At 46.6% G+C, this 23,777-nt stretch overlaps 1 protein-coding gene across 1 annotated transcript in view; it reads right to left on the bottom strand.

The window, feature by feature from the left end:
- Positions 1–23,777, bottom strand: part of LOC138565982 (transmembrane protein 272-like) — a 2,717,663-nt gene that overhangs the window by 1,944,469 nt on the left and 749,417 nt on the right. The window contains exon 2 of the mRNA XM_069643065.1: positions 16,235–16,311. Coding sequence (XP_069499166.1) covers positions 16,235–16,248 — 14 coding nt within the window. The 5' untranslated portion in view covers positions 16,249–16,311. The remainder of the gene's footprint in view (positions 1–16,234; positions 16,312–23,777) is intronic.

Genomic DNA, 23,777 nt, shown 5'->3' with positions numbered 1-23,777 from the left:
GGGACCCGCTAAGGGTGGTAAGGGATTACCGGCACCAGTGAACTTACCGGTGCTGGTAATCCCTTACCACTTACCGCGTAATGAGGCCCATTGTCTATCTCCGAAGTACTGGGATGAAAAAGAACACACTAGACCCAAGTAAATCTAGGATTGAGACGAGGTGGCCATGCGGAAAGATGAAGAGTGCACCCGGGAAACAGAAGAAGGACTTAACCCTTTCACCAAGGGTATGCTTGCAACATAGTATAAAGGTCAACAAAGGACTAGGCCTTTTGCCGAATCCAGCCAAAGGAGGTATCAGGTCCAATGGATCTCCAGCATGGGAGATCTGAATCCTGTCTGGGAGTTGACACGGAACGGAGGATGCAGGCGGGGAGCCGAAAGACTTCCAGGAGGGCTTCGCAGGAGCAGAGCCTTGTCCACTGTTCAGAAGAAGGAAAGCTGAACGACCACAGACACCGCCGATATGCCAGTGAAGCAGAGAGGCAGAGTCCAGCCCCAGGAAGCCCTGGCAAGGTACCGAGTCCTGAAGCAAGGTAACTGGCAATGTGGGAAAGCAGGAGGGGGCACAGGGACAGCCACCAGGCAAGCCGAGGCAGTTCCCTCATGGCCTAGTAACGAACAAGTGGTTACAGGCTCATCGGAGGGGCAGGAAGGTGCTAAGCTTTCACGTGAGACATACAAAGGAGGTAGGGGAAACCTCAACAGAGAGTCATTTCCCTCCACCACCCCACTTCCGAGTATCGGCAAGGATAAAGTGTCTATGAGACCAAGATACCAGGAGAAGGGAGTCATTTTTTTCGGTTATTTAAAGATTGTGGGAATACCATTAGTAGAGCTTCAGGACATCTGAGGCCAGTCTCTGCATACTTTAGACAACCTATTTTTAATGTCTCCACAGCTGATTCCTAATGCTTCACTTGGATTGAGCGTGATAGGCACGATGAAAATGCTAAGAGATGTTCACGGCTTTATAGAGAACTCTACCTGCACAGTGAAATGTGTACCTTTGTCACTGTCAATAACTACAGGAAGACCAAATTGAGGTATATATTTGGCGAGAAGCCTTTTGGCAGCAGTGACAGTCAGTCCTTCTGAACGAGTAGAACTACCCACTCTGAAAACATGTCTAACACCACCAAACAATATTCATAATTTATATGCTTAGGGGGCTTCATAAAATTAACCAAGAGTATTGAGGAAAGGAACTTCCAGTGTTAAGTGTACAGAAGACAAAGGGCCTCATTACGAGGTAGGAGGTAGCCATGGTGCTGTTAGCACCAGAGCTACCCCCTTACCACATTCCGGGTCCGGGTTCTCGAAATAGGGATTTACCGGGTCATTCCAACCTTGGGAGGACCCGGTAAGTACCCATTCCGAGAACCATTCCCCATTCCCATTCGAGCCCCCATAGGGCTCAATGGGAATGGGGATAGAGCTAATAACAGGCCCACTAATAGCGGGCCATTATTAGCTCCCTGGTCCCTTAGCGGCTCCCACTAAGGGCGTCTGGTAAAACCAGGCACCCATAGTGGGACCCGCTAAGGGACCTCCTACCTCGTAATGAGGCCCAAGTCTTTAGAGCTTTTCTGATATTGGGAGCCCAGGCAGATAGGACAATAATTCTGGGTCACTGTGCGGAAATAGGGTGCACCCCGAGTCCTGGTTAAGAACTTTTATTATGGTCCCATTTCTGGAAAGAGGAACAGAATTCAAGCACACAACACAAAGCTTTTTGCTACAGCATAGGCAGAGGGAAAGAATCGATAGCAGGAACCAGGCAGGTATCGCAATAGAAGCAGGAATTCCAGCGATGTTCCAGCCATAAAGACTCGAGGCAAAGGTTATGAAGGTCCGCCGCAGCGTACTGATAGCCACAGGACACACACAATGCTACGCCTTTCGCTGCAGGAACCGGCAGGAATATTAATGAAGGACAAAAGAAGCAGGGAGAAAAAAGAAGCCTTGCAGATGGTACCTGTGTATGATACCGACCATGCAGAGAAAAGGACTGAAAGGCAATTTTCGCAGGGTTAGGATGGTGGGGATAAAGTCGAATGCATGCTGGCCCTCGAATAAAACAAAAAAGGGACAACTGTTTTTTGGATGCTACAAAAAAGCACTAGGGTCCCGTCCCAGTGGACGGAATATCCCACGAGTATGGAGGAAAGGGGACGGGACATAGGAGTATTACTATCATGTACTTATGTTCGGGAGATTGATACACCGTGTTGTATGATTGTATTGAGTGGGGGAGTCAATAGTATGATGAATCAGAGTTAATCATTCAAAAGACCTAGGCCGGGGACCCTTCTCATGTGGCCAGGGAAAGGCAGACGCTTCCTGATCCTGACTCTGGCGGTGGTGTTCTGTGGAAGGATCACATGAGAGGGGACTGGTCAGGAAAATTGGGAGAACCCTTTAAAAAACTTCCCTAATGACCCTGCAGTGAATGGCCTATTGCAAAATCAAACTATATAATAAAAAGAGGAAGAACATTGGGGACTTCAAGTCCCATAATGCCATGGGTAATGAGATGAGGAAGAGGAGCTCAGAGGCACAGAACTTCAGTACGCAGTCTAGTGTTGCTGACTAGCTACACCTGAGCGGGAATTTTGAGTATTTAAATCCCCAAACAGGAAAACCTTCAGTCCGTTGGCCGGGTACGTCTCAAACGCAGCCCGGCACCTCCGTCCTGCTCCACATGTGGTCTGCATCCCCAGCGTCTTCCACAGCTCCAGCTATACCCGGGCTTGGGCGCGGACAGCGTTTCTTTCACCTCTGCTATCTAGCAGAGCCTACTGCCCGACTTCACAGTAGAGGGTTCCCGGTCCTGCAAAACTCCTCTGGCAGGTTTCTGGGAATCGTTGCCTACATATTTGCTCCTTGGCTCGGTCCCAACGCAGAGGATTCTCATCCCTCTCCCTCCTTTCTGATTTGGGGCTCTAGCTTTTCTACTCTTTAGAATTATTAACAGGCTGCAGGTGAAAAGGGTTAGACTCAATTGCCTGACCTTGTGTAAGCATGTTAGTGTGACTAAGTGCATGCAGGCCCCTCTTCTTCGTCCCAGTACCAGAGTGGGGTTTATAATAGGAAGTGTGCATTACTCTTAGTTGCCTCTTCCTCGTGTCAGTACTTGATGGGAGATTACAGGGAAAAACTGGAAAGGCCTGACAATATCCCATGAAGACAGAGAGGATCGGGTAGGTAAGTGTTAGAAATGGGGGGATACTATGGGCCTCATTACGGGCCCGGCAGTAATGCGGACGGTGCTACTGGCGAGTTGCAACAGGACCCGTACAAATTTACTGGCGCCTGACTTCCCAGTGCCACCGGCTCATTACGAGTCCGGTGGCCGGGAAGTCAGTCGCTGGTAAATTTGTAAATCACCATTCACATACAGTCCATTAGGACTGTATGGGAATGGGGACACGGAAGAGCTGGCACCGTTGATAACAGTGCTTCCGTGATGGCTTTGCTTACCGTGACCGCTGCACCCGGCAGGGTGAGACCTGTCTGGCACAGCAGCTCCGGCAGGCAAACCCGACGTTTGCCGGTCTGGAAACAAGGGTGCCAGAGAGCTTATCGGCATCCTTATTTCCAGACTGGCAAACTTGGCATAAGGTCCCATGTCTTGCCTTCAGGGGCCCTATCTCCAATCCCCAAGGACCCTTCACCCAGGTGATCCTCCCTCACTTGTCCACCTCCATGGTCGGGATACAAAAGTGGTTTCCCTTCCCTGGCCACCTGAACAGAAGATCCCTGGGGAGTAGATGTGAGAGTACCATCAGGTTTCTCACATACCCTTCCCCAATGCGGGTTGGACTGAGGTGTGTCACATGGTAACCAAGAGGGAAAAGTTGTTTTGCCTTGCTTTTGTTCCTCTCAAGGTCCTCTTGTGGAGTCACCAGGTCTACAGTCCAAGAAATCCTGCATTCTCTTAAGGTTATGTTCTCTTAAGGGGATCTACGACTTTGTTTTTAATTCGCGAGATTTTGTCTCTAAAGGAACATGAGACCTCACTACAAGAGTTTTAGAATGTATTTCGGCTATTCGTAAAACCCATTGATCAAAGTGGGGTACATCTCTCCCTAAAATTAATTGAGTTGGCAAGTTGGAAACCATTACAGTTAATGTTATTTTCCTTCCTAGAATAGATACAGGGATTTGAGTCAATGGTATTTTTAAGAATGGCCATGTACACAAATGACTTTTTCTTTTTCTTGTTTCTCTTCTTTCCATCCCGTAAGAAAGTACTTCTGTTTTATAGCACTTTCTTTATTTCCGGGGTGTCTAATTCTGCCCAGATCACACAGGAGGTTTGTATATGGTCTTCCCTTTTTATACAAAAAACCGTTAGACTTTTTGGAAGGTTGATTGGGTGGAATGGAAGATATTGATTTGGGAGATTCAACTATATTCACAGGACAAAATTTCACTAAATGTATTAACCCCTTGCACGAATACAATTTTCCAATATGGATCAAGAAGAACAAGTTACTTACCCTGGTAGCATTATTTCGACTGGATGTTCCTCTCACGTATTCCTCATCTTTGATCTCTTCAATATCCAGCTTCAGCTGCTTCTGATTTTTTTTTCGGCAGGGTGCGCTGTGCGTCGATGCAGTCGACTCAATGTCCCTCGAGGGCCTCCGTCTTGAGGATGATGTAATCAAAGGCATATAGCACGCTCAGCGCACGTTGGCTTCAGTTCGTTTTTTTCGTGTCCTTCTCATGTAGAACGACCCGCTTCAACGTGGATTTGACCATACTAAGCTGTGAAGGAGCAAAAGCTGCAATAACATGGGAAATTCTACTGAGGTGTAGGTTGGGAGGGGCGATGAGGAATACGTGGGAGGAAAATCCAGTCGAAATAACGTAATCAGGGGTAAGTAACTTGTTCTTCAAATGGATTGTGTACTCTGACTTATTCCTCACCTTTGACAGACTCCCATAGCAGTGTTTTTTTTTGGTAGAGTAAGAAGTTTGCCATCAATGGTTTTCATGAACAGAATGGTGGACAGCTTTCCCAAAGCTTCCATCCTGATTTAAGGTAGAATCAAGGCAGTAATGCTTAATAAAAGTGTGTACTGTAGACCAAGTACTGCCTCACAAATGTTTTTAATAGGAGCATCTCTTTGCAGAGCAGAAGTAGTCATGCCCCTAGTGGAATGGGCTCTCAAGCCTTCTGGGAGATCCTTGCTGGCTAGCCTGTAGCATTCGGAAATAGCTAGAAAAATCCATCTGGATAAGGTCTGCTTTGTTGCAGCCTGTCCCTGTCTATGACCTGGGCAACCTATGAACAGTTGATCATTCAGACGAAGATTTGACACCCTTGAAATGTAGAAGCTTAAAGTACTTTGTGGGTCGCCCCTATGCAACCTCTCCTCCTTCTTGCCAGGATGAGGTTGAGGGTAGAAAGAGGGTAACACAATCTTTTGTCCTAAATGAAAGTCTGAAATTACCTTAGGTAGGAATGAACGCTTGGCCCTCAGGACGACCTTGTCCTTTTGAAATACTGTAAACGGAGGTTTAGTGGGGAGTGCCTGCAACTCACTCACTCTATGGGCTGATGTTAGTTCTACCAACAAGATGGTCTTGAACGTTAGTAGCCTTAAAGGACATGAACGGAGTGGCTCAAATGGTGCACACATAAGAAATGTTAACACCAGATTAAGATCCCAAACAGGAACCTGAAAGGGAGATGGAGGGAACACATTAGTGAGTCCCTTCAGAAGTTTAATCACCAAAGGAATCTTAAAGTATGAAGTTTCCTCAGAGGAGCGCTTGAAAATGGAAAGAGCCGCCAAATAAACTTTAATGGTCCCAACCTGCAGCCCCAGATTGGCCTAGTACAGCAGAAAGGATAACACCTCCTGTGTTTTGCAAAGCAAAGGGTCCACATTCTTGTACCTGCACAGCTGCAGAATTTGTTCCAGCAGCAGCGGTACAAAGAATTCGCTGCTGGCCTTCTGACAGAAAGCAAAATCTCCATTGCGTCATCCAGGAGGTCTCAATCCTTGCACTTCAGCCTCTAAGAAACCAAGCGTTAAGGCTAAGTGTTTTGACCTCTGGATGGAGAACCCGACTATCCTCTCGCTAGAGAAGGTCCTCTCTTTGAGGAAGACGTATTAGAGGGCAGATGGACCTGTCCAGAAAGTTCGGGTACCATGTCCTCCTGGCCCAATCCGGGGCAATTAGGATCATGGATTTCCCGAACTTTCTCAACCACCTGATCATGCGAGGAATGACGGGGACTGGAGGAAACGTGTACAGGAGTGGAAACTCCCAGTCCAACACAAACGCGTCACCTAGAGCTCCTCTTGGCGGAAATTCCCTGGAGCAGTACAGTTCGCAGTTCCTGTTGACACTGGTTGTGAACAGATCCACTTGAGGGGTTCCCCAAAGGGTGAAGATCTCTTGAAGGACTTCCTGAGCTAGTTCCCACTAGTGGGAGACTTTGCTCTGCCTGCTCAGACCATCCGCTGCTGTGTTCTCCTCTCTGGCTAGGTGAACTGCTGATAGAGAGATTCTTCTTGTATTGCCCATGTTAGGGAGAATTCTCATAAATAGTTGATTTCCCTTACCTAAAGAGTCCCCCAGCAGCTTTGCTGGATTTCTAGGATTTATTTTTTTCACCTGGTAAGAGTGTGAGCCTTTTTTTCCCACTCTTACATGTGTTTTGCTATGTGTATTTCTACTTTCTGTGTAATCTTGGGCACTGGAGCCTCACCCACTCCACGTGCACCACTTTTGTGTGTGTTACACAACACCATCAGTGCAGTGACACAGGGTTATCTTTGAGACTTCCCCGACTCAATTTTTCTGGTGCTGACTACTGTCCCCCAGAAACAGGTAAAGTTGCCATTAACTTTATATAGTCACTTTAAACCACAGAACCAGTACACCCCATTTTACACGGAGTATTGGAAAGGGTTAACTCCTATCCCTTTTTGTCTGTACCTCATGGGGCATTGTTTCGCTCCCTTAACATTAAGACTTGGCTGGTGGCAGTGGTATCTACCCTAACTTTCCTACCGCGATTATCTTATATAACGTGGTCATGTTTTAGGCTATTATATTAGCCTCGAACATAAACCCGCTTGACCAAATACATTTTATTTTGGTTCCGGCTGGGTTTAGTCACCATTTCTTTTTGTTAAAGTCTTTCTCGTGTTTTTCTCTCTGCGCCAAACCAGGGTGACTCCTTTGTTCACTGTCTTTTTCGCAGGCTTCTGCACAGAAGCCCTCCTTAAGGCACCTGATACTCTAGGTAGGCAGGATGTGAGGAAGGGATCTTCGAACCCCTGCCATGGATTCCCTTGGTAACCCAAGTCACACTCTTGTCTGATTGGCTAAGGGGACTGGCTTTGCCAGGCCAGCCACCCAGCTGAGTGACTGACAGCTAGGCGGTATGAATGGGGGAAAACTGCATAAAAAGCAGGTCTCTGGGACTGGAAGAGCAGGGTCGCCACTGGAACAAAAGAACCGATGAGGAGCTGACAGAAGAGGACCCCTACAATGACTGAACCGCCCGGTGAAGTCCTGCTGCAGGTCCGAATCTTCAGACTCCAATGACAGAGAAGATCTGCCAGGAATCTTCTTCCCCAGAGCTGATGGGACCAACCAGTTCGCCCAAAATGCAAGTCAGGACTCCCTCCTCTGGTCGAATTTGCTGTACAGAGCTACAGTGAACCGGATAGCCAGGAAGGTCGGACCCTGCTTGGGTTTCAAGGAGCGCACCGTTTATTCGTTGCTTTGCTCTGCTGCTGGTTTCTTCCCTGGGCAGTGCAGAATCCTCCAGTCTTCATACTTTTGATCAGTCCAACAGTCGCTACAGGAACCGTGAGCCTGCAGGAACTACCAGGAACGTCTGTCTCAGCTACAGCCCCCTCTCCGTTTTAAGGTACTGTGCAAATCCGGTTGTGCGTTTCGCTCAGCCGCTGTGAAAGTGTTTGAAATCTTTCTCCAATCCGAGGGCTTGTCCTTCTCTTCTCTTTGAACTATCTTTTCTACCAACCAACCTCGTCCGGAATCTGTGCCACGAACTTTACCGCAAACTGTGTGATCTTGAGCAAAAGACTTTTGACCTATCGACTTTGGCCCTAAGCCTTTTCTAGCTGATCTCCTCACAGTAGTCTCTCTTGTTCAACTACTCAGAATACTTACTTGTTGGTTTTACCTAATTGCTGATAACTTTGTCTTTCCCTACCTTTTAAATTGCTGGAGTGCCATTTTGCTCCCACTTCATTTTGTGAGCCTAACTTGTCTAGAATTTAAGGGAAGTGGTGTGGTGTATTTATGATTGTGATTTTAACTTGCTTAGAAAGGTGAACTGTTATACAACTGATAAGTAAATAAAAATAACTTAGAAACCTTGAGTCAGTGTTTGCCTGAATCATAGTAATTGCTGTCCTTTGTGTAACTATTTGTACTGCTCACTTACTCTTGAGATAAGTCTGGCTGCTCTGCAACTGCTACCACTGTCACTGTGTAGTACAGGCTTGTACCAAAGGTGAACTTGTACTGTCACTTGCAGTCTTAATTATGTGTAGTGTTCCCAAAGGGTACTGCATATAATTCTGCCTAACAGCCCAGAACCAGAGCTGCATTGCCTCTCTGCATAGTGGTAGTGACCCTACGCCGCCTCTCTTGCTGAGGTAGTACATGGCCACTGTGTTGTCTGTCATTATCAGGACATTGTTTCCCCATAAAGAGGGCAGAAAAGCCGTCAGCGCTAGTCTGATTGCTCTCAGCTCCAAAAGGTTAACGTTAATCAGTTTGATGAATACTCTCATGCGGAGGTCAGCCTGAACGGCAGAACTCGATACTGATCATGAGAACCGCCAACGGCAAACCTCAGGTACTTTCTATGCTTGAGATGGATTGGCACATGAAAATAAGCATCCTGAAGGTGTAATGACACAATCCAATCCTGGAGTTGGAGGGCCTGAAGAATCTGAGAAAGTGTGACCATCCTGAACTTGTCTTTCATGAGGAACCTGTTCAAGTATCTCAAGTGAACGATGGGTCTCAGTCCTCCGTCCTTCTTGGGGATTAGGAAATATGGAGAATACCATCCTTTGTTTCTCTCCGCTACAGGTACTGGCTCTATAGTACCTTTCTCTAGCAGAGTCAAAATGTGATGCACAAGGAACAGATCTGGAACCCTCAAAGAATGGCTCCCCGGAGGATGTTTCTAAGGTCTCTGAATGATGGGGGGCAGTAACCTTGGGCTATGGTTTGTAGTGCGCAAGCATCCAAAATAATGTCTCGCCATTTTTTCAGATGCTGAGACAGCCTGCCTCCCACTGGGGTGTCGTGACTCAAGACCTCCGAGAGGTTTTGAGGTGACTGAAGCAGTGCCTATAGGTATAGATGCTGCTGCTTGGGCGGGCTTTGCACCTCTCCCTCGTCCACCACGAGGGAATCTTCTTTGTCTTCCTTGACCAGCCATTCCTTTCGCTCTTCCAACTGAGGAGCAGTAGCGAAAGGATCTAACCCTCCAAGATGTTCCACTGGAGTGAAAAGGCTGAGGCTGTCTAATAGCGGCACCCAAAGACTTGGCTTCTGCCTTCAAATTCTGCAGCTTCTCAAGGCTTTCGTCGTCCTTGCTGCCAAAAAGATGAAAGGCAAAAGGCATATTAAGAAGTCTAGACTGCATGTCCGGTGCAAATCCAGACTTCCTTAAACATGCAAATCTGCAAATTACAGTGCTTGCCGCCATGGCTCTGCTGACGCGGTCAGCAGAATCCAAACCTGACTGAAGAGACTTGCACATGGCCTCCTTGCCATCATTTACAATGGCCAAGAAACCGTCTCTTTCCGCCCCTTCAGGAATATGTGCAGCCGCCATAGAGATGCAGCCCCATAGAGTGTATGTGAACTTTGCCAAGGCGCATGTGGAGTTGGCTGATTTAAGCGCCATGCTCCGAGCAGAAATACTTTTCTTGACCAGGCATCTAACCTTTTATCATCCCGATCCGGTGTCGGATAAGCTGCCTGTTTAGAGATAGCGGTTGCTGCCTGCACCTCCAGACTTTCTGGGGTAGGATGTTTCGACAAGTAGCTGGGGTCACTACTTGAGGGACGGTATTTCCTTGTCAGGTTCTTATTTACTGCTGGACATGCCTCTGGTACTTCCCAATTGGCACTTACTCTCTTCTGAAGAGCAATATGAAAGGGTAAGATAGGATCCCTTTGAGTACCTTTGTCCATGATATCTGTAAGGTCATCCTGTTCGAATGGGAGGGCAGGTCTGCTCCATCCCAGGTAATCCACTACTTTGGTCATCAACTGCCCGTAAGAGGCATCTGCATGCTCATCTGACTCAGGCTTTTCAAATTCCAATTCCGGTGAAGTGTCCACTCCACTGACTGTCTGTACATTTTCATGTAGATCTTTCAATCTGGATTCCTCTGATATGAAACTATCAGGGACATTTGGTGTGCCATACTGCAAACCAAAGGGTGCATCATTATCAGACGGCTCCTTGTCCTCATAAAATAGAGGTCAGAGATTTAAAGAAATCCTTCCTTGGTAAAGGAGTAAAGGTTTTCTGTATCTCAGGTAAAGGCATCGAAGACTTCGAATGTTTCGAGCCAGATACACGTGGAGCCGTTTAGGTCTTCGATGAAGACATTTTGACGTTGATGGTAGCGGAGGTTTCGATGGCACCGCTGGCGTTGATGGCGCTGCTGGCGTTGAATACCTCGACTTGTCTTTCGACTTATGGCTCGAAGGATCCCTCAATTTCTCTTCTTGTCGAGGCCTCGACGGCCCTCGATGGGAATCTGGCCTTCATCCCAGGCTCGAGGGTGCGCAGGATTTGGCTCAAGCCCTTTCCTTACCAGCTTCAGAAGGTATGGTAGGAGCATGGCCTGTCTGCTTCTAGGGTTTCTTGCTCTCGAATATCTTAAGCATTTCTTGCCTGAATGATTCCCATTCAGCTGGGGTGGAGGCCTTAGTGGGGCAGGAAATCGTCCTCTATGGGGAGGAGTCGGTCGAGAACGTCAAAGTAGGCGATTTATGATGCCTCTTGTTGGACTTCCTCAACGACATCGAGGAGTGGTGGGAGCCACTCCGTAACCTGGACCTTTTCTCCTTTTTTCGTCGAGCAGAGTCGCCTCTCGCTTCGTCAGAAGGCGGCTTTTTTTGACAGGGTAGTCAACATGGATTTCTTAGGGAATCTATTTACCGCCAATTTCCCCTTATGCTCCTTCAGAGTTTTTCCGGTCATCGATTGACACTTTGAACAGGCCGAGGTCTTGTGCTCCACACCAAGGCACCACAAGCATAGTCGATGCGGATCAGTCAGCGACATCTTGGCATCGCATTTCTGACACTTTTTAAACCCGGTGTTGGGGGTAGGCGGTGTCGAAGACAAGGACATTTACATATATTTCTAGAGGAAATTTCTGTAGCGCGCTTTAGTTCTCGAAGCATAAGCTTACTCAGAAAAACTGAAGCCAAAGGGCACTGCACGTGCTATATATGCCTCCGATGACAACATCCTCAAGGCGGAGGCCCTCGAGGGACATCGAGTTGACTGCATCGACGCACAGCGCCCCCCTGCCTAAATATTTTTCCAATGCAGCTGAAGATGGATATTGAAGATATCAAAAATGAGGAATACGTGGGAGGACACAATCCATTCGATATGGATTTATTACTGCAGGATATTTTTCTTTTCCTTTTGGTTCCTTACGGGATTCCGCTTTTCCAATCCCTGCTTCAAAAGAAGGGTTTTTTTCTGGGGAAGATGAATGTCGAGTAATTTTCTTGCTGAACCACTATAGTGTTCTGAGTTTTCCTCAGAATATTGGCTACGGTTTATATCTGACGCGTGTAATTTCATATTGGTCTGTTAAGTAATGATTTACGAGTAGCGTGTGAAGTACAAACGCTTACCTTGCTAGACCTCAGACAGTAATCGCACAGAAAATAAACTGCTTGAAATGCAGGGAGCGATCCACACGGCGAAACTAGAGGGCAGATACCTGGCACATCCTGGTATTTCCGCTTTCTCCTAAAGTCACGTGATTAGTCATGTGATGTATTGCTTATTGATTATATCAAATCCAAATTCAATTCCTAGATTTAAAACTTGAGTCACATACATTTTTTCCTCTTTGGTTTAGATCTGTGTTCCAAACACCATTTTGGGTTTTCAGTATTAGACAATGAAAAACTGTAAGCCCATTGCCTATTCCTTTGCTGAACGCCCGTTTGATTTAAATCAGCAGAATTAACATTCACCAACTCCATCTAATCTTAAGGAAATGCATAGACAAGCGTCTTTTTAATGTTCGCATATTCAAGTACATAGACAATGGGTCACTCACCTTAGCAGCCCAACCACAGTTCAGTATACAATTCAGCAAATGGCTAGCATGTTCACTAATGTTATGACAGCAAATATGAAACAAAAGGTCATTTTGAACTGTCTAACCTAGTGTTTTCTTTTTCTCTCCTCTACCCCACCCCCCTCTCTTCCCAACCATGTGCTTACATCTTTCTCTCCATTTGCACGGAATTGCAACACATGCAACAGGTTGCTTCAATGTATTGGAACATACAAGGTGTTGATTACAATTGTTCAGCCCTGATGATGACCTTAGTAGGTAGAAACACGTGTCGGCAGTTTTTAGGGATAATTATCTCTTTAGGCTGAATTTCCTAACCTAGTGAGTCCCCAGCAGCTTTGCTGGATTTCTGGAGTTTGTTTATTTCTCCTGCCAAGAGTGAGACTCTTTTTCTCCCACTCTTGGACATGATTTATGGTGTCCCTTTGACTGTTAATGTGTTTTCTGGGCTATGGGGTCCTTTACTCCAAAGGGTCTCATGTGTTTTTACTGTGAGTGTTACACAGAACCCTCTGTGCAATAACACAGGGGTGTCATAGTGACACCCCACCATAGACTCCATACCCTGGGACTGACCACTGTCTCCCAGGGCATGTAAAGTCACCATTGGCTTTACTGGTCCCAAATTATTAACAGAAACCAGTACAAACCATCATAGTGTGGGCGTACTGGTCGGGGCAATTCGATTGGCCCGGGGTCTGTTAGTTGAGGGGGCACGTCTCCGTCCCCCCTGATCGAGTTTTGGCTGGTGGCAGTGGATACTACTTTTTATATTCGACCGCTTATATTTCCCTATGGGATTTTCCCATTGTTCGAGGCTACCAACTTTAATTATTTAATTCTCATAGCCTCGAACATACCGCCGGTTTATTTAATTAATATTAATTCGCCGGTTGGTATTTTTTGCCAGGACTCGATTCTAAAATGGCGTTTGTGTTCTCTTCTGTGACCCCAACCCAAGTCGAGCCCTTTGTTCCACATTTTGGCGGGCTTCTCCACAGAAGCCTCCAAAAGTGGTGCCACTCTGTCTGGGTACCACAGAGGGTGTGGGAGGGGGTTTAGGCACCCTGGACTGAGTTACCTTGGTAACTCAAGTCGCACTCTTGTGTGATTGGCCCAAGTGGTGAGCCGGCCGGCTGACCACTTAGCATGTTTGATTGACAGCTAGGCTGAGTGAATGGGGGTATGCTGCATAAAAGCAGGGCTTTGCGGACTGGAACTTCAGAAGTCGCCACAGGACCTGAGAATCCGACGAGGGAGAAGCTGAGCCGACCTACCACGACGACACCACCGGTGGAGCCCTGCGGAACCGACTCACCACTTCCCGACGACAGAGAAGATCTCCCGGCTGGAGAGGCTTCTTCCCCTGACTGGTGGGCACAACCAGTTTACCTTCTTTTCTTCGCACCCCAGACCGGTTTGTGGTCGAACTGCCCGTGCCAAGCAACCCGGCAGCCGGATAGCCACTTACCACTGAACCGCGAATCAACGGACCACTCCTTGTACCTGAGAAACTCCGCGGCTGGTTTTTTCCCTGGCAGTGCAACAGACTCCTGTCTTCCTCCCCGACGAGATCCTCTCTTCCCCCGGACGAAGCACCGACTTGCATCCACTGCCAGGAACAACTGCCCCCGCTGGAGTGTTCTCACCACTTTAAGGTACCGTGTCCGCCAGGCCTCCCTTTCTAAAGATTGCTACAAGGTAATAATAACCCCTTAACCTTCTGGACTGGGCTGGCCGCCTTGACCCTCTAACTGGTCCCTTTCTTTGGTCCAACTCCTTTTTGAACCGTTACAAGACTTTTCTGCACTGCAACCATGTGACCTTGGACACATTTCGTTTTGATCCTCAAAGCGGATCCGGCCTACTGACTCTGAATTCACAGTGTTACTTTGCCTTCCTCTCTTGTTGTGTTCGTGAAAAAGTGTTGGGATCTGTTTCAATTTATTCTCTGCTTTTCTCTCCCTTTTTAAAACGAATTATTAGAGTGCCATCTACGTTAAGCGCTCACCGCTGTCTGAAAATAAGTGGGGCTTTGCTTAAGACTTGTCTAATATTCTTTTAAGGGAGTGTATATCTTTTAGTGACCGTGTTTTTGAATTGCTTACTATTAGTGCCTGTGTGTTTTTCTAGATGTGGTTTTAAATAAATAATTATATCTCTTTTACACCAAGCCCTGGTCAGTGTTTACTTGTTCTATTGTGTTCCCTTGACCCATTGTGAATACTCTGTATACTGCCTAACTCTTCTTGAGGGAAGTCTGACTGCTCAGCCACAGCTACCAAGTGAATCTGTGTGGTACAGACTGCTACCAAGTGGGTTTACTGCCAAACACCTGTAGTCCTAAATCTTTTGCAGTGGTCCCAGAGGGAACTGCACAGGTTTCTGCCTAACAGCAGTTATCAGCGTCTTTAATCTGCCCATTCCCATTTCCTACTTTTGAGGAAAGTCCTTAAATTGATGTTTACGTTAGCATTTCTTTTGGGATATTAACTGTGAGAGTTATCAGTGTCTCAAATCTGTTTACTTTCATTTGATACTCTTAGGAAAACCTCAAAATTGATGTTTTGCTGGAAACTTTTGGGATTTCAATTGATTATGTAATCCAATGTTTTTGAATGCCAAACAGTCTGGGAAATACCCATCCATGTTGACTTTGCTTCAAGCATCATTTGTACACCAACTATTTGCTTAATTTCCATATAATTTCTGACTGTTTATCACAAATAAATAGAGCCACATAGGCAGAAAATTGAATCTGTGTCGTTTCTTTTGAGCACACAAATAGAACATTAGGTGGAGAGCGCAGCAAGCAAAGGACAACATTTCTCATTGTTTACTCTGTTTTAAAAGGTGACCCAGGTGCAGCACATCAAACTTCTACGGAATTACTTTCCTTTTCATTTATACAAATAACACGAGTGTATGCACACTCTTGTCCAGGATCCCTACCCTTTGAGTAATTAGTGTGACATGCCTGACCTTCATCACTAAGTGCATGCAGGCCCTCTTCTTCGTCCCAGTACCAGAGTGGGGTTTATAATAGGAAGTGTGCATTACTCTTAGTTGCCTCTTCCTCGACTCAACTCAATACTTGATGGGAGATTACAGGGAATATCTGGAAAGGCCTGACACTATCCCATGAAGCCTGAGGGAGGGTCGGGTAGGTCAGTGTTAGAAAAGGAGGGATACCATGTCTTGCCTTCAGGTACCCTCTCTCCGATCCCCAAGGACCTGCCACCCAGGTGATACTCCTTCGCTTGATCCAAAAACGATGGCACTTCCCTTGCCACCTGGACAGAAGATCCCTTGGGAGTAGATGTGAGTACCTTCAGGTTTCTCACATAGCCCGTTCCACTGAATGTTCCTTTACCCACTGTATTAATATCAAAAACAGCAGCTTGGATTCGGACAAAGGCTATCCTTTTCGTCGGCTGCAAATAGAGAAACCACTGGCCTATATGTCCAGAACCTGACAATTTTGTGCAAAGGAGAAATACAAGTTTAGTCAAAACAATCAAGGATAAACATTTTCTTTATTTTTTTAAACTTATAGTAGCATATCGCAGGCTGGTCGAAAACTGTAAAGAAGGTAAATATGTTCGAACAAACAAACAAACAAACAAACAAACAAACAAACAAAAGCTTTATTTTGGTTCAAGGCCATAAAAGTACATATAAAACAACAATGATAAAAAACAGTCAATAAGAATTGAAAATACAAGTATGGTAATGGGCCCTAATAAGCATGCACTACATTTCCAGAATTTCCTGTTGCTAGGAAATGCAAAATCATGCCAGTGTAGATTTCAGCAGCTTGAAGCACATTCACCTTATGAACAGAATGTACTGGCAAAATAAAGTCTCACCTTTGGTCCATCATCTTATCTTCTTAGCTAATGACTGTATTCGTTGCAGTCCTTCGTATTGATTGGGTTTTCAATTGCTAAAATAAAAATATACGCATGTATTAGTTTTGCAGCTGTTCTGTATTTTACTGCATGAAATATTCAGCAAAGTCATCCATTTTTACTTATCCCCAGTATACTTTTTGCCATTTTCGTTTCTCACAGCCTATTTAGGGGGATACAACCAATCCTACCAATCATGTTAATTGGGCTACTATCCCAATAGAAAAAAAAGTTTTTTTTTCTCCAATTTAGATTTTTATTAATTATTTAGTATATAGCATAACATACAAAATGCTGAAAAAATCCACAATAATCCATCACACCTTCCCTATCAACATTTCAAGAGCTATAACGAAAACATCCCATCTCTAATCTGAGTGGTCGTCTAAGCGTTGTATACGGGTATTACTATATTTAAACAACTACACCTCATCACAAATTCTGTGCTAAGCATGAATCCTATTTAGCACAATACTGCCGGCTTGCCAAAAGGGCTCTAAAAAGCATCTTAACTGGCCAAGTCAACACTCCTCTCACATTCCGTAGTAATATGAAACCTCATTGGCCCATGCCACCCAGCCCGTACTTCGCACAAAACAGGCACCACTCTATTTGAATGTTCTGAGGGGAGTCATTTAACAAATAGCTCAATTTCTCGATCTAGTACCATTCCTCTGCCTTCCTCAACACGCTCTTGCTTTGTTGGAGGTGTCTACCTTTTCCAAAATAGAGCAACATAGGCCCTGGCCGCTAGTAGCAAGTGAGGGGTCATATGTGGCGAGCATGTATGAAACATGTATGAAAGCATGAAACTTGTGTACGAGCGCGATATAAATAAAATATCATATCATATCAACTGGGGTCTTCCCGCACAACCAGAATCCCAAATTAAACCAAAGGTTGGTGACACTCCCTCTATCTCCCCTCCAATACTTTGATCAACGAAAGGACCTCCTCCAAGCACCACATAATCACTCTGTATTCTCACCATATCGGAAAGTAAATACCCTTTTCTCTGCAGCCCCTTCAATAGTTTTTACCAAACCCTGGGTTCAATATCACTAATATTGCCGGGAGTACGTGTCATAGATGGAGAAGTTTAAGTCCATGACATTTAAATTGACACACTATTGAGGCTCTATAAGTTTGTTTCCACATTGGGGACCACAGGGAGCTGGCACCTCAAACCCCATAAACCAATGCCAGTGAGAACAGTGTCACATGAGACATTTATTGACAAACAAGCCAGGGTTTTATTACTAAACGTATACAGGATTACTCAAAACAAACAAATAGTTGTCAGGATGGTGTTTCTCCTTGGTGGGGCAGCGTTCTGACAAAACATATCTAAAGAAAATGTTACCATTACTCTGTAAATCTAAAGACTAGATGTCCCCCAGAATATACACACGATTATGAGATCACTGCCCACGGTTTTAAGGGGTTACTGCACAATATTTCACAGTTCTTGTGGTATTTCCTCCTTAGCTCTCAGTCCCAGGTGTTAGCCCCGTAACCTGTAGAAGGATGATCTGTAAGTAGGGTCATGAGTATCGAACCTTCCAAGATGGACTGGAGCCAGAGTGAGACACGAGACAGCCCTAAAGTTGGGCTAAGGATACCACTGCGTCCCTCACTGCCTCCCTCTCGCACTCTTTCAGGGTTCAGCTCCTCCAGCCTTCTACTCCAATCTATCATTCCCAACGTCTTGCCTCAAGTCTCTCTCCCCCCACAAATCCTTGTCCTCATTTATTAGTCTTCTTGGGTGTACCCTTTTTATCTTAGGCTCGACCACATCTGTGTTAACAAGTATCTGCTCCCGGTTTGTTCCAATATCCCCCCATTCACTCCTGTTTCTCCAACAATCTCCTCTTCACCTCCTGAAGGATACCCAACGTTCCCTTCACTTCTTTCTCACACATGCTTTTCCACCTTCCTGAGGTTTCTCTGCTCCTTCACTTCCTTCAATACTTTGTGATGAATCTAATGTAGTCACCACTGTTGTCCTAGCGGTGACCTCCTCCCATGTGGCCAGGGAACGGCAGCCACTACCTGATCGTGACCATTGGGTCGGCTATATGAGGGAGGATCACATGGGGACGGGGGGACCTCCAGGGAGCTATCATGACTTCATCAGATGAGACATGGTATTCCCCATTTTTCCTTGAGGATAACCCTCCCATACCTGATACCCTCACGGAGTATTGTCATGCATCTCCTCATCCACCTATGAAGGGTACTGAAAACCTTTTCCCAAGACCCATAGGTCAACCTTCAAACTCTGATCTGCCTTGTGAAACCTATGAAAATACCTTCTCAGATTCCATATACATATCATCCAGGACTGACTGGCCTTAGAAACCATTACGAATACTTACCCAGGTTTCTCATGCAAATTGTCAAGAATGGACTTCCTTTACCATAACTACCAAAATACTGGGACAAAGAAGGGGAACTGAGTAATGCAGAGCGAAGGCAGCCACAAGAACAAGGAAAGCTCTAGTTGTTGGGTGCACACATCTGTGACCCGAGAATTTAAAGGGCAGAAGCATAGAGTGGAGGTGTGCTGCTGGTGGGAGAGAGCTGCGCCTCTCCATGCAGACCAAGACTGAAGGGCTGGGTCCAGTGTAGTGGAGCCGACTGACTCAAGAGCCAAGAAGAAAGAAGCTGCCACGGGAAGACGGCATGCTGCGGGAACACCAGTAGCCGACGATAGCCTCCTGGGCGTTCGTGGGTGTTGAAAGGCAGCATCTTACTCACCCGAGCCTGGACCGAAGCAGACAAGCCCAGCGGAAGCCACAAGAGAGAGAGGGAAGCCGAGAGAAGGCGGTCGCAAGAACGAAAGTACAGAAAGACGGTCAGCGGGTGGCCGCGGTAGAAACCAGAAATGTCAACAAGAACCGATGAGTCCACCCAGAGACAGCAGGGACCCCAGGGCCATGCCAAGTGCAAGTAGCTGAATAAAGAAGCAGAGAAAGGGTGAGAAAGCTTTACGAAAAAAAGGGTAACGATTCCCAAGTGAATACCTTTCAAGTTTGTCAGTGTATTCGATACAGGTATGTGAAAAACCCAGACAGGATAATATATCAGGCAGTTACACTGTCAAACAAAGTGAAACTACGTGCAACCATGTTCTCCCATGGTCTTCTCTATCATTGCGGACTTCGACAATGCTTCCTTCAGAACGAACGTCGCCCCCATCATTATTAAAGAAGCCTGGGTCACCCCTCTCCTGACAAATCCCTCTCTATACCCCACCGTACCCACTAACTACCGCCCTATTACCACCATACCCTTCCTCCTGAAAATACTAGACAAAATAGCCTACTCCCAAATTCAACTTCACTTGGAATCGAACCACCTATTAGGAACAAGACAACCTGGCTTTCGGCCCAGCCATAGCACGCAAGAGCAGCCCTATTGGACTTAAAAATCCAAATGGATGGCATTAGAGACTCAGGTAACCTCTGCATCCTACTTCTCTTAGACTTATCAGCTGCGTTTGAGCTGGTTGACCATGACAAACTCTGCACCACGCAGTGAGAAAATTTCCTATTCTCAGGTGAAGCGACCACCTGGGTCAAATCCTTCTTAACAGATCGAACCTCTAGAGTTACCATAGGAAAGGAAGCCGCAGATCCCATTCCTGTACCCATAGGCGTTCCACAAGGTTCATGCCTCTCGCCTACATTCTACAATGCCTACACTAAGCTTCTCTTTGCCGCTCTGGACGCCATGGGTGTCATCTATACCAATTTTGCAGATGACACCCAGATCCTGATTCACATTTCAGGGAACTACGAGCAAAACACAATCATAATAAATGAAATATATGCCATTATACAAAATTGGATGGCTACTTACAGTCTCTGCCTCAATGATGAAAAGACGAAGATCCTCATTGTGGGTGCTCTGACTAAAATCAAATCTCTCCACCCAGACTACACCTCCATCATCATTGACGGCACTCCCATCCCGACACTCAACCAAGTTAAAACATTGGGCGTTTACTTGGACTCAAACCTTACCATGACTAAGAAGATTAATACTCTACATCCATCTCCTACACCGCCAAACTTATAGCATTAAGTCGCCAATATTTGACCCCACACAACTGCATCATTCTTGCCCATGCATTAATACTGTCTAAATTAGACTATTGAAACGTACTACTAGTAGGGTCCTCAAAATCCGATCTGGCAAAACTCCAACTCCTGCCAAATAAAACGCTCAGAGCAGCACTTGGCATCAAAAAGTCAGATCATATTTCCAACACAAGAAGAGAGGTGCACTGGTTGCCCATTAAAGCAAGAATATTATTAAAAACTCTATGCATCACACACAAATACCTAGCCAAAAAGGCCCCCGTGTACCTCAACAGGGAATAGTTTCTTACCTGTAACTCCATTTCTCCAGCATTGGTATCTTTCATGGATTCACATGCTTAGAGTATTCCCCGTCGTCAGGCTGGGAATCCTCGGTAAGTTATATAGACATTTTCCATAGGAAAAAATTCCGTCACTTTTGTGTCCTATCTACGTCGTTTTGGGCCACGCACGCCGGCGCCACTAGGACGTAGGGGTATATATAGCTCCGCCCCCGCAGCTCCCTCAGATTTCAGCCCCCAAAGTAGTATGGGGGGATCTCTGGTTTGCATGCTCAGGGGAGGCCGGAGGGCGCATGTGAATCCATGAAAGATACCAATGCTGGAGAAATGGAGTTACAGGTAAGAAACTATTCCCTTCTCCAGCATTGGATCTTTCATGGATTCACATGCTTAGAATAGATTGTATAGCAGTATCCCCCAACATTGGAGGTGTGTATGCAAACCAACATCACAACAAGCACAGTGCCCACTTACTATGGCAACACATTACATTACAGCATGTTCACTGTACAAGCACAGTGCCCACTTACTATGGCAACACATTACATTATAGCATGTTCACTGAAAAAGACACAACACTTTAAAGTATAGTTGCCGAAGGATGCAACCCCACTTGGGGCTTACCTTATTGGAACAGGTGACGTAGTACTGCCCGCCCCATCTGTGTATCTTCAGCATGTTGCTGTGCGAGACAGTAGTGTCGGGTAAACGTATGTGGTACCGACCAGGAAGCCGCCTGGCAGATATCCCCCAGCGGAATTCCGGACTACAAAGCCGTCGACGACGACGTAGATCTTGTCGAATGGGCCCTTGGGCGCTTTTCTAGCGGCTTTCCGGCCTTGGAATGACAATAAGAAATGGCCGAAGACACCCATCTGGATAGTCCTTGTTTTGAAATCGCTTTACCCCTAGCCGCAGGTCCATAAGCCACGAAGAGTTGTCTCGTGTCTCTGAAGCTTTGAGTGCGATGGAGATAAAATTTCAAAGCTCTTTTCACATCCAATGTATGGAGAGTCTTCTCTGCCACTGAAGCCGGTGTTGGAAAGAATGTAGGCAACACTATAGCAGCGCGTTTATGGAACATGGAAGGTACTTTAGGTATGAAATGCGGGTTAGTGGCCAGAACGACTTTATTACTGAAAAACCTCAAATACGGAGGTCGATCACTAGAGCTTGTATTTCCGACAGGCGACGAGCAGAAGTAATGGCCACCAGGAAAGCCAATTTCCAAGACAAAATGTTAATGATGTCGATGACATTGGTTCAAAAGGGGGTTTCATCAGGGCTACCATGACCAGGTTCAGACTCCAGATCGGAGGAAACTTCTTCTTGGGAGGAAAGGCTCGAAACAACCCTTTAAGGAAGTGTTTAACTAGGCGGTCACTGAACAGTGGAGTGGAATGTCTCTTCCGAGTAAATCTCGAGATGGCAGCTAGATGCACCTTTATGGATGAGACAGATAACCCGTTATTTGCCAGGAGCAACAAGTATGGTAGGAGTTGTTCCGGTGTGATCGCCCGCGGGACCAGACCTGGTTGACCTGCGCACCATATGCAGAACCTTTTCCATTTGTATGTGTATGAAGTGTTCGTGGAAGGTGCCCTTGCGGCTTGCAAAATACGACGGCAATCCGCTGGAATCGCTAACGCGCCAAACTCGGTCAGGAGCCAGGCCGTCAGACTGAGGTTGTCCGGGTCGTGATGCCAAACGGTCCCTTTCTCCTGAGACAGAAGGTTGGGGATCTTCTGGAACCTCATTGGTTCTGCCGCTGAGAGGTGAAGTAGATCGGAGAACCACATTTGTCTGGCCCAATACGGGGCCACCAGGATCACCCGACAAGGATATCTGTGGATCCATTGCAGAGTCCGACAGAAGAGAGGGAATGGGGGGAAGGCATACAGAAACTTGCCCGTCCACGGGAAGGAGAACGCGTCCCCTAGCGAGTCTTGTTGTGGCCACCTGCTCGCATATTGGGAGCATTTCTTGTTGTCTCTCGTCGCAAAGAGATCGAGGTCCAGATGACCCCATTCCGCGAAGACACGGTGCAGTTGCTGATCCTTCAGTTCCCATTCGTGTAGACAATTCATCTCTCTGCTGAGAGCGTCTGCTTGCACATTTTTCACTCCTGGTAAGTGGAACGCCAACAGATGTATGTCGTGTTGTAGGGCCCAATGCCAGATCCCCTGGGCTTCCGTCGACAGGCTCCTGGAGCGAGTTCCTCCCTGCTTCCGTAGATAAAACATGGTTGTCGTGTTGTCTGTCATTATTCTCACCACTGAGCCCTTTATCTTTGGCAGAAAGGATTTAAGGGCCCAGCGCACTGCCCTCAACTCTAGCAGGTTGATGTGGAGGGAGGACTCATCCGTGACCACTGTCTTCTGGAACGCAGGCTCCAGTAAGGGCATTCCCTTTGTTAGGTGTATGGAGATTCTCCACCATTGAAGCGCCTGCACGAGCTGGCCGTTGATGGTCAACTTGTCCGACCAGCGTCCTCGACTCTGTGCCCATAGATCCGCCAAGAATTCCTGAAGAGGCCTCATGAAGAGGCGACAGTTGTCTATCAAGGGTATGCAGGACGACATGGTCCCCAGCAGGGACATGTACCTTCGTACTGACACTTTGGTGTCGACCTCCCATTCCGATGCCTTTTGCTGCAGTCTGTGGATCCTTTCGAGGGATGGCTTCACCAGTCCCGATTGTGTGTGGAACTCTGCTCCCAAAAAGACCAAGATCCTTGAAGGCTTTAACGAGGACTTGTCGAAGTTCACTGCGAAGCCCAAACGTTGCAGGAGGGACAGGGTGGCATCCAGGCTTTCCTGTGCCCTTTCTGGAGACAGTCCCCTCACTAGCCAATCGTCCAAATAAGGGTACACATGGTGACCTTCCTTTCTTAACCAGGCTGCTATTGGAGCCAGACATTTGGTGAACGTCCTGGGGGACGATTTTAGGCCGAACGGGAGGACCTTGAACTGATAGTGGGTTCGTCCGACGACGAACCGCAGAAATCTTTTGTGCCGTCGACGCATCGGGATATGGAAGTATGCGTCCTGGAGGTATAGCGACGACAAATAATCCCCGGGTTGTATCGATCGGATCACCTCCTGAAGTGTCAGC

This window comes from Ambystoma mexicanum, chromosome 2p (genome assembly GCF_040938575.1).
Source record: "Ambystoma mexicanum isolate Mex_15411 chromosome 2p, UKY_AmexF1_1, whole genome shotgun sequence".
NCBI lineage: Eukaryota > Metazoa > Chordata > Amphibia > Caudata > Ambystomatidae > Ambystoma > Ambystoma mexicanum.
Note: the sequence above shows the minus strand (reverse complement) of the source record. Positions and strands in the feature narration are given on the sequence as shown.